Source organism: Danio aesculapii, chromosome 15 (assembly GCF_903798145.1).
Source record: "Danio aesculapii chromosome 15, fDanAes4.1, whole genome shotgun sequence".
Lineage (NCBI taxonomy): Eukaryota > Metazoa > Chordata > Actinopteri > Cypriniformes > Danionidae > Danio > Danio aesculapii.
In genome coordinates, this window is record NC_079449.1 from 30,463,433 (window position 1) to 30,478,863 (window position 15,431).

General features: G+C 32.6%; 1 protein-coding gene across 14 annotated transcripts in view; it reads left to right on the forward strand.

Moving 5' to 3' along the window:
• phldb1b (pleckstrin homology-like domain, family B, member 1b) overlaps positions 1-15,068 on the forward strand; it is a 144,835-nt gene extending 129,767 nt beyond the window's left edge. For 10 of the 14 annotated variants that reach the window (XM_056474492.1, XM_056474486.1, XM_056474488.1 and 7 more), the window contains 6 exons: positions 2,862-2,952; positions 3,037-3,183; positions 4,585-4,804; positions 7,314-7,399; positions 7,630-7,659; positions 14,100-15,068. In XM_056474492.1, coding sequence (XP_056330467.1) covers positions 2,862-2,952; positions 3,037-3,183; positions 4,585-4,804; positions 7,314-7,399; positions 7,630-7,659; positions 14,100-14,240 — 715 coding nt within the window. In that variant the 3' untranslated portion in view covers positions 14,241-15,068. The remainder of the gene's footprint in view (positions 1-2,861; positions 2,953-3,036; positions 3,184-4,584; positions 4,805-7,313; positions 7,400-7,629; positions 7,660-14,099) is intronic. The other 4 variants (XM_056474487.1, XM_056474491.1, XM_056474499.1 and 1 more) reach the window with 1 other exon arrangement.
• The last annotated feature ends 363 nt before the right edge of the window (positions 15,069-15,431 follow it).

Sequence of the window (15,431 nt, forward strand, 5' to 3'; positions counted from 1 at the left end):
AGATATTTTGGTATAACACTTTAGTTTAGGTCACAATTCATGTTATTAACTACTAGCTTGTTAACTACCTATTATTAAGATATGAACTGCTCATTATAAAGTATGATCCTACCCAAACCTAAACTTCTATCTTATTACTATTAGTAAACAGCTAATTAGTAGTTTATTAAGCTGATAGTGTTAGTTAATGGTTTGTTAATAGCGTGGATTGTGACCTAAACTAAAGTGTTACCGATATTTTTCATGTTTTTAAAAGAAGTCACTTATATGAACAATAAAGCTGCATTTATCCAATTAAAAATAAAAATAAACTAACACTGTGAAATATAATTACAATTTCATATAAGTTTTTGTTAATACTTTTCATGCTGTTAACTACTGGATTACTACCTGCCTATTGTTTTTCAATTCACCTTTGTTTGTATAGCACTTATACAATGTAGATTGTGTCAAAGCAGCTTCACATAAAAGGTCACAGTAAATAGGAACAGTGTAGTTCAGTTTGTAGTGTTTAAGTTCAGTTCAGTTTAGCTCAGTTCAGTGTGGTTTAAAATCACTACTGAGAGTCCAAATACTGAAGAGCAAATCCAACGATGCGCAGCTCTACAGATCCCGAACCATGCAAGCCAGTGGCGACAGCGGAGAGGGAAAAATTGTAAAGATTGTAAAGATTGTAACAATATTAACTGTTTATCAGCACTTATAAAATATGATCCTAATCCTACCCAAAGCCTAAATCCAACTTCTACCTTACTAACTATTAATAAACAGGTAATTAGTAGTTTATTAAGCTGGGAGTGTTAGTTAATGGTTTGTTAATAGCGTGAATTGTGGCCTAAACTAAAGTGTTGCCAAGTTTTTTTTATTTGGAAATATTTATCTGTAGGTTTTTTAAAAAAATTTAAAAGAAGAAATATTAGTCAAATTACAGTGCTGTGAACAATTGTATATATATATATTTTTTTTTTCAAGATTCTTTATTGCAAAGGAGTATACATTCCTTAAAAAAAGGGAAAGAAATTAATAGAAACACTTTGCAATGATGGTTTGTTATTAGGATCTACAATTTTGACTGAATGAGATATTTTTATTAGGCATGGGCCGGTATAATAATATGATAATAAGGTATGATAACCTTGGATATAAATATCACAGTTTCACAGTATTGTGATTACTGCTCTAAATTATATGCTTCTTAAATGTCTGGGTAAAAAAAAACTTTTTTTTCTCCTTTGAACACAATAGATTTTATTTTAAGAAACTATTTTGGAGCAGTGAACATGTCAGGCGTAGTTTTTGAAACTAATGCTGTCTTCATTAGTTTCAAAAACACAGATTTCTTTACAATTTAAATTGGCATCTTTGGATATCTTTTCTACTGGAGATACTGTTGTCCTAAAAAAAACAGCAAAACAACAACAGCAACAAAATCTTACATATACCATAGGAATGGCATTACAGAAAATGTTTTCGGTTTTAAAACCTTGATTTTTCCAAACTGCTATGAAAATTTTAATTCTATTTTACTGAATAGAATAAATGAATAAATTCTTTAAAAAATAAAACAATAAAAAATCATTAAAAACATTACTGACCTTAAATCTTTCAGTGTAAAAAGTTCAGTGTATTATTAAATTCTACACTTAATTTTGCAGATAAATGTTGTCATTTTCTTTATAAAGATAAATAAAATATATCTCTCTGATCCTCAAATCTTTGAACAGTATTACTGCATTATTAAAAGTACACTCTTTAATAATACACATTTATAATTCAAGTACACTTCCAGCCATCCCAGTTGGCACCTTGATGTTATTTTAAGGCATAAAATAACATGTTAAAAAATTTAATGACAATTGACTACCTTAAATTGACATCCAACACTGGCATCCAAAAACGTTATTGACGCTAATGTTAGATGTCAATTTGACGTCATTTTTGACACCAACATTGCATGAATTGTAGAGATACAAATGCAGTGTGAATTTAGAGTCTGGAGTTAAAGCTTTCAGATTAAAAAAAAAAAACTTTCTCATGTTATAATAATATTTGTGTCATTATTTTGTAGGTCAAAGGGCATCAGTGTGTGGATGTCAAAATTTTGACATCAAATTGATTAGCATTTTTGGCAGGGTTTTTTTATGTCGTTTTGACATCAATGTGCCTGCTGGGATAAAGAAATCTCTCAGAATGCCGTTCCATTTGAATTTACATCCAAATATTCAGAATGATTTCAGGAATGAACCGAATTCTACATCTCAATTTCAAAGGCGTTCTCATTTGGCTTCAGAATAGCCTGCAACCCAATTCAGCCCTTGACATGAAGTCTCCAGTTACAAGCTTCGTCATGGGGAAACGCGTGAAGATGCTGTAAACAAAAGGCAGTGAAGTATGGAGGAGCAGGACCGAGCGGGACGCAGCGCTTTGTAAACACACGGCCTTCAGCTGTTTCTCTCTCACGAGACACTTTGTTTACTTGAAATGTTCTCAAGCAGTTTGTTTACTCTTGTCTTCATAAAGCTTCAAGCTACTCCGCGCGTCTTCTTCTCCAGAGAAAAAAATCCACTACACATTTTTCTCGTTCCGTGTTTATAGTCCGTGTGTGCTTCATTTCATGTTTCACGGCAGATTTTCATGCTTGTACTGTATGTGCAATCCGGCTGTATTTTCATATATGACGAAACGTTTCGTAATCTCACTTCTGCTGCTCTCAATTCCATCACTGATGACCGACGGGCACTTTCGCCCAACGCTTGCGCAACTAAATGTTGCTTCAAACGTAGTCGATTCCCCCTTTCAGTAAACAGTAGTTAACGGAGACTGACTTTCTTTTGTATTTGTTTTGTTTTTTGTGATGGCAGTGCCAGCGGTATGGATGCGCTGAAGATTGAAGAGATGGAGAAGATGTTGAAGGAGGCGCAGCTGGAGAAAGCTCGGCTCATAGAGTCCAGAGTGAGTTGCTGTTGTCGATATGAAGTCGATATGGTAACAATATCAATCTCAGTGCATGTTTAATGAGTGTGTTCTGGGCGGCAGGAGCGAGAGACTCACAGCCGTAAGCTGATGCTGGAGGAGGAGCGGAGGAGGAGAGAGGAGGCCGAGAAGAGGCTGCAGGAGGAGACGCTGCACAGACAGCAGCTCATCGAGAAGGAGGTCAAGATGAGGGCCAGAAACTTCTCTCAGGTGAGCAGTCAAAGATCAGCGATGGGCCGGATGTCAGGCTGATTCAACACGGACTGCGGATTTATGCTGTTAATTGTATTTTATTTTATTTTATTTTATTTTATTTTATTTTATTTTATTTTATTTTATTTTATTTTATTTTATTTTATTTTATTTTATTTTATTTTGATTTGTTATGTTATGTTATGTTATGTTATGTTATGTTATTTTATTTAATTTAATTTAACATTTTTTAATTTATTTTTTTTTTATTATTATTTTTTTATATATATTTTATTTATTTATTTTATTCTTTTTATTATATATTTTTTATTTATTTTATTTTATTTTATTTTATTTTATTTTATTTTATTTTATTTTATTTTATTTTTAAACTAAAAGTGATTCCAGGTTTTTTTATTTGGAAATATTTTTATCTGTAGGTTTTTAAAGAAATTTTAAAAGGAAGAAATATTAGTCAAATTACCATGCTGTTAACAATTGTTTAAAAACTTAATTTTTTTCAAGATTATTTATTGCAAAGGAGTATACATTCCTTAAAGAGAAAAAAGGGAAAGAAAATAAGAGAAACACTTTACAATGACAGTTTGTTATTAAGACCTACATTTGTTAATTTTTACTGAATAAATATTTCTAAATTTAGGTATATGATTCTGACTGTATGATAACCTTTATTATTTTATTTTGATTTGATTTGATTTTTGCACTTTATTTTGAAAAATATATATAAAAGAAATCATTTTAACGACTTTTTAATTAAAAAATAATTAATCAGTAAAGCAAAGTAACGTTTCTTAATTCCATTATTAATTAAATTATATGACATTTGTAATTTTTGTAGTACTTTAAAACAAATATTTCACTAAAACATTATGAAAGAAAAAAAATTATATTAATGATAAAGTTACAATCAGAAGTTTACATATGTTTTCTAAAACTATAAAGGGATCAAACAGAAAAGAGTTTTTTTCTAATTCTCTTCACTTTGTTTTAAAAAATATTAATATATTTAATTGAAATGATTAATTTTAATAACATTTCATTCTAAAAATGTCATCAGTAAAGAGAAATAACATTAATTATTTCAATTAGTACAAATAGTTACAATCTTTTTCCTTGCAGTTTGAGTTAATATGTTGCAATTCTGTCAGACTTGTGAGATACAAAGTTGCAGTTGCCCCCCTTCTTCATAATTCCAAAGTGGAACTGCCTGATTTCACAAACATTTCTTTTTTAGATGTTAAGCAGTCATGCAATAATGTCAACTATTTTCTTCATTAAGAAACTTCATAGAACTAATGAAAACAACTAATATTGAAACAATAAATGAGTAAATAAAACAAATCAGTGTTTAAAAGAACTACATTTTAGAAGCATCATTGAATCTCAATGCTTTTGCAGGCCCGTCCGATGACCCGCTACCTGCCCATCCGCAAAGAGGAGTTTGACCTGCGTTCGCACATCGAGTCTTCAGGCCACAGCGTGGACACCTGCTACCACGTCATCCTCACCGAGAAGATGTGCAAGGGCTTTCTGGTCAAGATGGGCGGCAAGATCAAATCCTGGAAGAAGCGCTGGTTCGTCTTTGATCGCCTCAAAAGGACGTTCTCTTACTACGCCGGTACGTCGTCTTCCTTACTGCGCACTATGCTAATGCCAACGCGACGCTATGCTTTCGTCCCCCCTCGAGGTCGGGAAAAAAAAAGAAACGAGGGCAGAACAAAGAGTGGATTGTGGGTGAATCCAGCGGTGGGGGGATACGGATAATTAGTAATTCTTAAGCTCACAGTGGCTGCCATGATTTCCGATAGCCTCGGGTTAGCCAGGGGCATACAAATAACCAGAAGCCCGTCCGCATGCTATCTGATGCTGATGAAATCTGCCGCAATGCTGAGGAAATCGTGCTCATCATCCAGCCGTGGCGCTCGGCAAAGCGTGAGCCTCGCTGCTTATTTCAGCACGGGGTGAAAAAAAATGAAGGGGTTTTGCAGCACAGTAACAAGGTCACATCGGTGCTTAGCAGATCATTATTCTCCCGGGGACTGGGGGCTTATTTGTTTTTCAAACCATCGCGTGCAAAAACATTGTGTTAATCAGTGGTTTTGTCTTGTTTTTCTCCCCCCCCCAAAAGAAAAAACTTGGAAAAGGTTGTTTTCAGAGAATGTGTGTTGTTTGCTTTTTGCTACTCGAGTTAATTTGCCTTGTTTTGATGTTTTTCAGTCTCATGATCTGCGTTTAGAACTTGTAGCAGAAGCTGAAGAATCGCTCGCTTAGAAAACGCTTGTAATTTAATGTGTTTTTCAGCAGCTTCTTGGTAAATGGGGAATCTCAGGAAATTTCTAAATGTTATTACTGCATTTTACACTTTTTTAGTTATTAAAAAACTTACTTTTAATTAATAGAATTTGACAATTAAACACAAATGATTTTTACATATCAAAAAACATTTAAAAGATTATCAATATACAGTTGAAGTCAGAATTATTAGCCCCCCTGAATTATTAGCCCCCCTGTTTATTTTTTTCCGCCAATTTTTGTTTAACAGAGAGATTTTTTCAACACATTTCTAAACTTAATAGTTTTAATAACTCATCTCTAATAACTGATTTATTTTATCTTTGTCATGATGACAGTAAATAATATTTGACTAGATATTTTTCAAGACACTTCTATACAGCTTAAAGTGATATTTAAAGGCTTAACTGGGTTAATTAGGTTAACTAGGCATGATAGGGTAATTAGGCAAGTTATTGTTTAACGATGGTTTGTTCAGTAGACTATCGATAAAATATAGTTTCAGGGGTTATTAATCTTGACCCTAAAATGGTTTTTACAAAATTAAAAACTGCTTTTATTAGCCAAAATAAAACAAATATTTAAAAAAATATTATCAGACACACTGTGAAAATGTCCTTGCTCTGTTAAACATCATTTGGGAAATATTTAAAAGAGAGAAAAAAATTCAAAGAGGGGCTAATAATTCTGACTTCAACTGTATGTTGTCTGAAATATTACATGAGCAGTATAATAAAATTGCATCTACATTATTATTAACACTTGTGATTTGTGTAATATATAATAATGTGGTTTAATTATACTGTAAATAAAACTGTCATGAAGTCTGAAATATATCTGAAACAAATCTGAATGCCCTCACACATCAGCGTCAGCATTAAGAAAATGATGAAACTATATGAAGAGTTTAGATACAAAAACTTTTAAATTCTTCTAAAATTAGCGTTTTTCTCCAACTCCTGTGTATAGACTCAATAATGGTATAGGCTCAATAATGGTATAGGCTCAATAATTTTACTGTAACAGTGATTAATACGTTCTTTTCATTGCCTTTAAAGTGGAATAACTGAACATAAACATAGGAGGCTGAGAAAAATGCTAATTTTAGGAGAATATTCCAGACAGCATTTAGAGGTTTTGGCATCTGAACTCTTTATATTATATAAAAATACACCAGTTGTATTCGCACTAAACTTAAATGAATTTCAAATGAATGTATTAGGATATAAACACTGATACTTTAAATATTAGTACATGTTAAGTTTACTTACATTCTCATAATTTTAAGTCTTTAATTAGGTGTTTTTTCCATATTATTTACGCTTTTTCCCTTTTTCAATAATTACATATGTGAGAAATTTGAAATACACATACAAATTATATGCATACAAATATATATAAGTACAAATATATATGCATACATATTTTTTTTTAGCAAAGGAACAAAACTCAAAACTTGTTTTAAGTTACATTACAAAAGATATTGTCAAAATAAAAAAAACTAAAATATTTTTAGTTGAAAGTGAAAGTTTATGCATGTAAAATTAATCTTTTTATGTGTTTTTCAGTAATAAATGTTTAGGCTTAATGCACTGTAATACATTCAAAATAAATGTATTTCAGCAATTATTTTTATGAATAACATACAATTATTTACATTCGTTTCTGATCCATAATGAATAATTCATTTAAAAGTACGCCATTCAATGCCATTCATCCCAGTAGCGTTAAATCTTAGATATGAAAAGCAGCATTGTTTCAGATTTTATTTTAGTATCTCTTCCAGACATTCTGATGACCTGCGGTAATGAAACGTTCTCTCTTCTGGTTGTCAGACAAACATGAGAGCAAGCTGAAGGGTGTGATCTACTTCCAGGCCATCGAGGAGGTTTACTACGATCACCTGCGCAGCGCCACAAAGGTACGAGTCCCATCAGAAAGGGAGAAAGCCTTGTTTAAGTGCAGCTCTTTCTCTCCTTCACCTCCCGCTGTTCTTCTGCTCTGCTCCTCTTGCACCATTTGCTTTGATCTTCTTCTGTTCGCTTCTTTCTTCTCTTTTTTGTCTCTCATGCTGTAACTCTGCTGTCAATGTTCCCCACCCTTCTTCTTTTTTTTTTCTTCATTCTTTTGCTTTGCCGACTGTTTTCACAGAAAGGATTTTTCAATCTGAATCTGACAAACGTACGTATGGGTTCTCCACCGCTAGCTTCAATCCTGCATGTCTGCTCTAATACTCAATCCCTCCTGACTAATTAACATACCTTGTGTTTCTCTGTTTTGAAATAAGGGGCAATTTGCACTTTCGCTAAGCGCAAATGAAGGTTTTTGAATAGTTAGGATGAGAGTGTAATGCATTTATGATGAGTGTATATTTCCCTTTAGTGATTTTTTTACTACTCCCACCTCTGATGAGATGATAAGTGTGTGTATATAGCATAATAATCCCACAGAAGCAGATGTGTGGTGTATTATACGCTTCTTTTTGTGTGATGTGATTGGATAAGCCGCATTAAGGCCAGACACTGCAGGAAAAAACACACCATGATTTTTTAAATGTTTAATGTAAAGAAAACATCTAAAATACACATTTAAAGTCTGTGTGAAATCAAAATGTACCATTTTATTTTGGTAGCGCACATTGTTATTCTTTAGGTGAACAATTATTCTGTTAATCTATTGGAAAAAAAAGATCAAAATCTGATGATTAGCTTCTGTGTTTGGAGTATTGGTCCTTCTGTTGAAATCAGTTTGACAGCTTCAGCCACAATATTCTTAACCACACCTCTCTAGTTTGCTACAAGGACATGCAAAAATATGAAGCCAGATCAGTCAAAAAAAAAATGCATTCACAAAATATAGTTTATACTTCTACAACACAAGTCACATTTACAAAATCCAATTTACAAACTCAAAACATAATTAAAAAATACACAAATCCAATTCGTAAATTCAAAACACGATTCATAAACAAATCCAATTCGTAAATTCTAAACACGATTCATAAACAAATCCAATTCGTGAATTCAAAACACGATTCATAAACAAATCCAATTCGTGAATTCAAAACACGATTCATAAACAAATCCAATTCGTGAATTCAAAACACGATTCATAAACAAATCCAATTCGTGAATTCAAAACACAATTCATAAACAAATCCAATTCGTGAATTCAAAACACGATTCATAAACAAATCCAATTCGTAAATTCAAAACACCATTCATAAATAAACAAATCCAATTCGTAAATTCAAAACACGATTCACAAACAAATCCAATTCGTAAAATCTAAACACGATTTATAAATACACAAATCCAATTCATAAAATCTAAATGAAATTCATAAATATGCAAATCCATTTCGGAAATTCAAAATATGATTCATAAAATGCAAATCCAATTCAAAAATTCAAAACCCAATTCATAAATAAACAAATCCAATACGCAAATTCAAAACACAATTCGTAAATACACAAATCCAATTCATAAATTCAACACACGATTCATAAATAAACAAATCCAATTCATAAATTCAACACACGATTCATAAATAAACAAATCCAATTCAAAAATTCAAAACCCAATTGATAAATAAACAAATCTAATTAATAAATTCAAAACACAATTTGTAAATACACAAATCCAGTTAATAAATTCAAAACGCAACTCGTAAATACACAAATCCAATTCATGAATTCAACACACGATTCATAAATAAACAAATCCTATTCGTAAATTCAAAACACAATTCATAAATACACAAATCCAATTAATTCATGATTTTTACTTGTGAAATCACTAATTGTGTGCTGAATTTATGAATTGTGTTTTGAATTTACAAAGATTTTGTAAAGGATCATGTGAATTGTGCTGTGCATGTATGAATTTTATTTTTTTAAATGTAAAATGATATTTTTGAGACTGATCTGGCTCCATACAAAAACAAAGCCCCACCCCTGTTCAATATTCTGTTTCAGTTGTAAGTACATCAGCACACTGAAATAAAAGTCTCAGTAACTTCCGGTTCACGCAGACTTTAAGTTTTAGTTTTGTTGCGCTTCATCGTTTATTTATTTATTTGTTTATTTTTGTTAACTACAGTATCTTTGTTTCCTTTATCATTTTGACGCACATCATAATACCAGCCATAAATGTAAAGCACAAATAATGTCCTTCAATTTGGTCATGTCAAGCGGCTGCCATCTCTGAACCAATCTCCATCATTGTAAGCTACTTGCAAAAACTTTTTACAATAATTAGCGTAATCAATTAACTCTTTTTTTTACCACATTCACCTGCAAAGTCTTGCCTTTACATAATTTAATCCCTGACTATCTTAGAATCCCATTTGTTTGCATTGCATGTTGTTATAGTGTCTGAAGTGTCCTTTAATAATCAGCATCTTGAAGACAAGAACTACTTACTGTATTTTTAGAAGCACCTCCTGCTCATTTTTGATTTGGTTTTAGTCATATTTTAGTCTTCTGAATCATTTTAGTTTTTGTCTATCTTTACTCGACTAAATTTCATAAGATTTTAGTCATCTAAATCTACTGTAGATTTAGTTGAGTAAAATATATTTGGTTTCATTTAAGTGTAATTTAATTAATCTCAATAAAATATGAAATAAAGCTTTTCCATTTAAGATCAAAAATTAGATATCCATTGTTTATTTCGATCATAAGTAATATGTAAATGTCATCATCACTTAATTTTTATTTAGTTTTCGAACTAGATGAACGAAATGAACACTGCTCAGGAATCATTCCTGTTATTTTAAGTTAGTAAAAAACAAATTTAAGTCTGCTTTTTGGTGCAAGTGTTTCTTAAATTGATGGAACCAGGCAAACAATGTCTTTATGCAACATGAATGCAATTTCCTCCTTCAAAACCGTGAGCAAAATTAAAACAAGGTGAAAGAACAGACTAGATTAAATTCAGGCTGAGGTGCGGTGAAGATAAACATGCTGAGCACAATGTGTTTGTGAGGTGAATTATTGAATATTGAGAGGATAATGCCACTGGATTGAAAAGATTTAGAAACGTCTAGATTTTAGGGGGGAAATAAGATTTGTTTGTTGTTTTGGTTACATTAAAAACAGGTTTAATATAATATGAAATGTATAAATATAGATAAGACTAAATATAAAGTCTTACATTTTAAATTCATTCACAACACATTATTAAGTCTGAAATATATCATCTACATAATAAAATCATTATTAGTAACTATTAAGGAAATTCTGAAATTGTATTAAATTAAATGACACCAATTGGATTCAAATTGAATATAAATGAATTACTATACATTCATTATGATTGATTATTAAGTACTATTAATGAAGATTTACTCACTGTAGAGTTTGTTTTAGAATATAATTAAAGTAAATAAATGACAATTGGTCAGAATATGAAATGTTTTCATTTGTTGTGATTGAATATCAGGGTTAGTCCACCAAATTTAGATTTCTTAACTTGTTAGAAGCTAAAACATTAATATTGTGTATTGTGCTAAAAATTCATACACTAAAAAAAGCAGAGTTCCACACAATTAATTTGTGTTTAGACAACATAAAGAAATACTTTTTTTAGACATTTAAGTATATTGAACATAAAACAATTAAGTCTCCAAAAAACTCATGAGTTATGTTGTTTCAGCTCATTTTACGTAAGTAAATTGAACAAACAGCAAACGTCATTTAAACAATGCTTGTTCCTAACAATGGGGTATAAGCACACAAACTTTTAATTTCAGTCAGCCAGCCTCAGGGCTTCCAGTGAATTGTCATCCAACAAACTCATACAATGCCATACAAACTCGCTGCATTTAGGATGTGATTTCTCTAAAACACAGCTATCTTCACTGCCTGGCTGAGATACAATATGAAGTGGCTATCAGTCCAAACAAGAAGCACTGTATTACATTATATTTTTCCACACCATGTCTTTAAAATAGGGAAATAAATTTTACCCCAGTATTTTCTATGGAGTTTCTGCGCTAGCCTGTTGTTAATGATGACGCCTGCGTTTAAACAGTCTTGCGTCTCTTTTTACGCTTTAACAACCAAATGAATGCTTAAAGGGCACCTATGGTGAAAAACCTACTTTTCAAGCTGTTTGGACAGGGGTGAGATAAAGACACCCAGTCCTTTTTTTTTTTTATTTAACAACATAAAAACGGTGGACCAATTGATCAACCACAACTTGACGTATGAGTGTGATCCCCCCGCCCACCGAATTAATTGACAGGCGTGCATCACCATATCCTCAGTTTGTTGTTTCACGTCCGCTATTTTCAGTGTGTGACTCAAAGCGATGTCACCAAAGGAACACCCTTCATCTATTTTTAGATGTAAGGCTCATTGGGCTCAACACAAGATCAATATTCACCACATAGCGCTCATCGGAATTATTGTTTGTAACTTTAGGTAGGTTTGCAAACATGTGTACTTTTCATTGCGTCTACCTTAAACTTCAGCCATTTGCATTTCTCGCAGTCACAGAAGCTCCCTGTGATCTTAATTAGGTGCTGCTGGAAAGTGCGAGTGTGTTGCCTCACGTGTGCGTCCCTCTATTGGAAATTAAATAACAAATTTGCTTGCAGGTCGCACACCAGACGCGCCGCTCGGCATCGCACCACGCAGCACCATGCATTTTAGAATTCTAAACATAGGTTTTTATCAGGGTACACACAACGGCGGCGCAAGTAGGCGGCTGTCCGCGGCGCCCAGCCATGACTCAGGAGACCTCATATTTCTGAATGCTGGTCCTCTCACTCATGTTGCTTCTCTCTGTCTGCCTGTCTGTTGCCAAACACAAAGCGGGGGAGCTCTTGGCTCCGCCCCCCTTGTTACGTTGGGCGAGAAGTCTAAACTAATTTTCATGTTAAGCAACACACCCCTAAAACAGCGAGCTGTGTACACACCCCCAAAATAACACATTTTAACACATTATAATAAAAAATCTGAACTGTGATTTGAACTGAACCTAAACTGGCACACTCAGAAGAACCTTAATATTAATATTAAATCTTAAAAAAAGGGTAAACTAGGTGCCCTTTAAGTCTATTCAACTGAATATATTTGAATTACATTACAACATAGATGTTGTAATAGGAACCTTATAAAATTGAACATAGTCACATAAAGCTTTCACTGGAAGTTCATCATTGGCTGAAAAACACTAGCTGTGCATATAGCCCAGTCCTTCCACAAATCGATTTAGTTAATTGTTTTTACTAATTTAAGTGGATTAAACATAAAACAATTAAGTTGTCCCCCTATAAAACTTCAGAATTGTGTTGGTTTAACTCATATTAAGTAAGTAGTTTGAACAAGCAGTAAAAGTATTTTTTTGAGTGTACATTGTAAAAAATGCTGGGTTCCACACAATTTCTTTGTGCCCCAACTAATCGATTAAGTTAACATTATTGTTGTTACAAGTTTAAGTGGATTGAACATAGAACAATTAAGTTATTCCAAAAAAATCTCAAGAATTGTGTTGATTCAGCTCATTATAATTAAGTAGTTTGATCTAGTGTGTGAACGTGTAAAAACTTGGAATTTTTTGCAATATAAAACTTGTAATCTCATGCAATATATATATATATATATATATATATATATATATATATATATATTTTTTTTTTTTTTTTTTTTTCCTTATACATTTTTACTTTGAATGTGGAATTATCTGAAACTCTACATACAAAAACTACATTTTTAAACACTACCGGTCAATAGTTTGGGGTTAGTATCGTTTTTCAAGGTTTTAAAATAAGCTTAAAAAGCGATTAGTTAACTGTATTTTAAAAAGTGAGTAAAATCATAGAATTGCAAAATTTAAGTCAAGCCAACTTAATCAAAATCAACTTGTTGCTTTTAAGGCAATTTGTTTACTCACTTTTAATAACTAATCACTTTTAACAATGCTGTTCACCAAGGCTGCATTTATTTAATCAAAAATACAGTACAGTACAGTAAAATTGTGAAATGTTATTGCACTATAAAAGAACTGTTCAACAGTAGTTTATCATTTAATTTAATCTTTTATTCCAGTGATTTAAAAGATGAAATTTCAGCTTCATTACATCAGTCTTCAGTCACATGATGCTTCAGAAATCACTCCAATATTATTATTATTATTATTATTATTATTATTATTATTATTATTATTATTATGACTATTATTATTATTATTATTATTATTATTATTATTATTGTTATTATTATTATTATTATTATTATTGTTGTTATTATTATTATCATTATTATTATTATTATTATTATTATTATTATTATTATTATTATTAATGGTAGTAATAAAATCATAATAAAAGCAATAATGACTGGAGTAATAATTTCATCTAAAACCCCATACAATAAGAAAGCAGTCATTTGAATTTTTCATAAATATTTAACTTTTTTTTTTTACAATAAATGCCGCCTTGATGAACAGAATAATTTTCTTTAAAAAAAAACTGACCCCAAACTTTCGACCGGTAGTGTAGATTTCTGAAAAAATATATATCACTTAAAGCATAACCAGCAGATAATACATGTGCTTTAATAACTAACTGGCAGATTAACAGTGACTAATCTGACTGTGTGTTTTTGGTCTCAGAGCCCGACCCCGTCGCTGACCTTCTGTGTGAAAACACACGACAGACTGTATTACATGGTGGCTCCGTCCGCCGAGGCCATGAGGATATGGATGGATGTGATCGTGACAGGAGCCGAGGGCTACACACAGTTCATGAACTGAAACAAACCACAAAAGCATTCAGCAGGGAGACCCGCACCTCTTATTCCCAGCGAGAGGAAAAAACTTGATTCTCTAACTTCCCTGTTTCCTGGAGATGTTGTAAACTGGCTCAGCTGCACAGACAGGTATTCACCAGAGGCTTTCCTGGATCCAAAAAAAAGGGAGAAGTCAAAAAGACTCACTCGCCATCCAAAATGCCTTTTATTGCCGTTGGAGATATTGTTCAGTTGCAGCCTGGATGTGCAGAAATCTACTCTCATTTCTACCATTTGTCTCATGACATGTGTTTCCAATGGGGAGAAAAATGCCAAATGACATCAAGCCATTCTGGAAAAGTTTCTGCGATGACATTTCGCTGGGATTGACTGTGATGAAATGCTGAAAAATGACACTCGAGAGATGTTTTTAAGTGGAATTCAAGAGTATCACATTCACATTTAAAGATCTGCAATCACAAAGACTTTACTCACCAAAGCTCACCTACCAGCTCAGGAGTGTGTATTTATTATGGAGGGGCAGCAACCACTCCTGGCCCACCGTTTCCCACTGTGTCTCTGTGTTCCCGGCTTTGTTTTCAATTCGCATGCACACACACATTTAACAGTAGAGTCTATTTGCCAAGTCCTGACAACTTGATCTTGCGTTTTGAGGCCATCTCCTATCACTGCCAGCCTACCAGAGTTTGGAAGAATTGCCACAAACAAGAGGACAAAACAAACACACAACATCAGAATCATGCAAGTCATGCAGTGCCTTGAGACTGACCCGTATTTCTCACTCGTAGTGTTTGAACTGTTACACTAGTGAATAAAAGTTGCTGGAATCACAGTGTTCAGGTGCAGTCACATTACAGAATTTTCCCCAGTGTATATCGTCAATAGTGCAGCACTGTGCGAAGCTCAAGTCATGTTCAAAACAAGTTTTCTGTTGCTTTTGTCAATGAAAATGGCTTGACACAAACAGAATCTTGACCATTCTGCTGAGCCATTAACGTAACTGAATGTGTGCACTTAGGCCCCGTTTCCACTGCCAGTTAAATGTGACCCAATTCTGATTTTTGACTCATACTGTATGTGACACTGATTGGATCTGTTCTTTGACCATGTAAACACAAAAAAAACCCTGCATGCATTCAGATATTCAGAGATCGGTTTCAGGCCTTCTTCATATGTGGAAATAAATCAGATATAA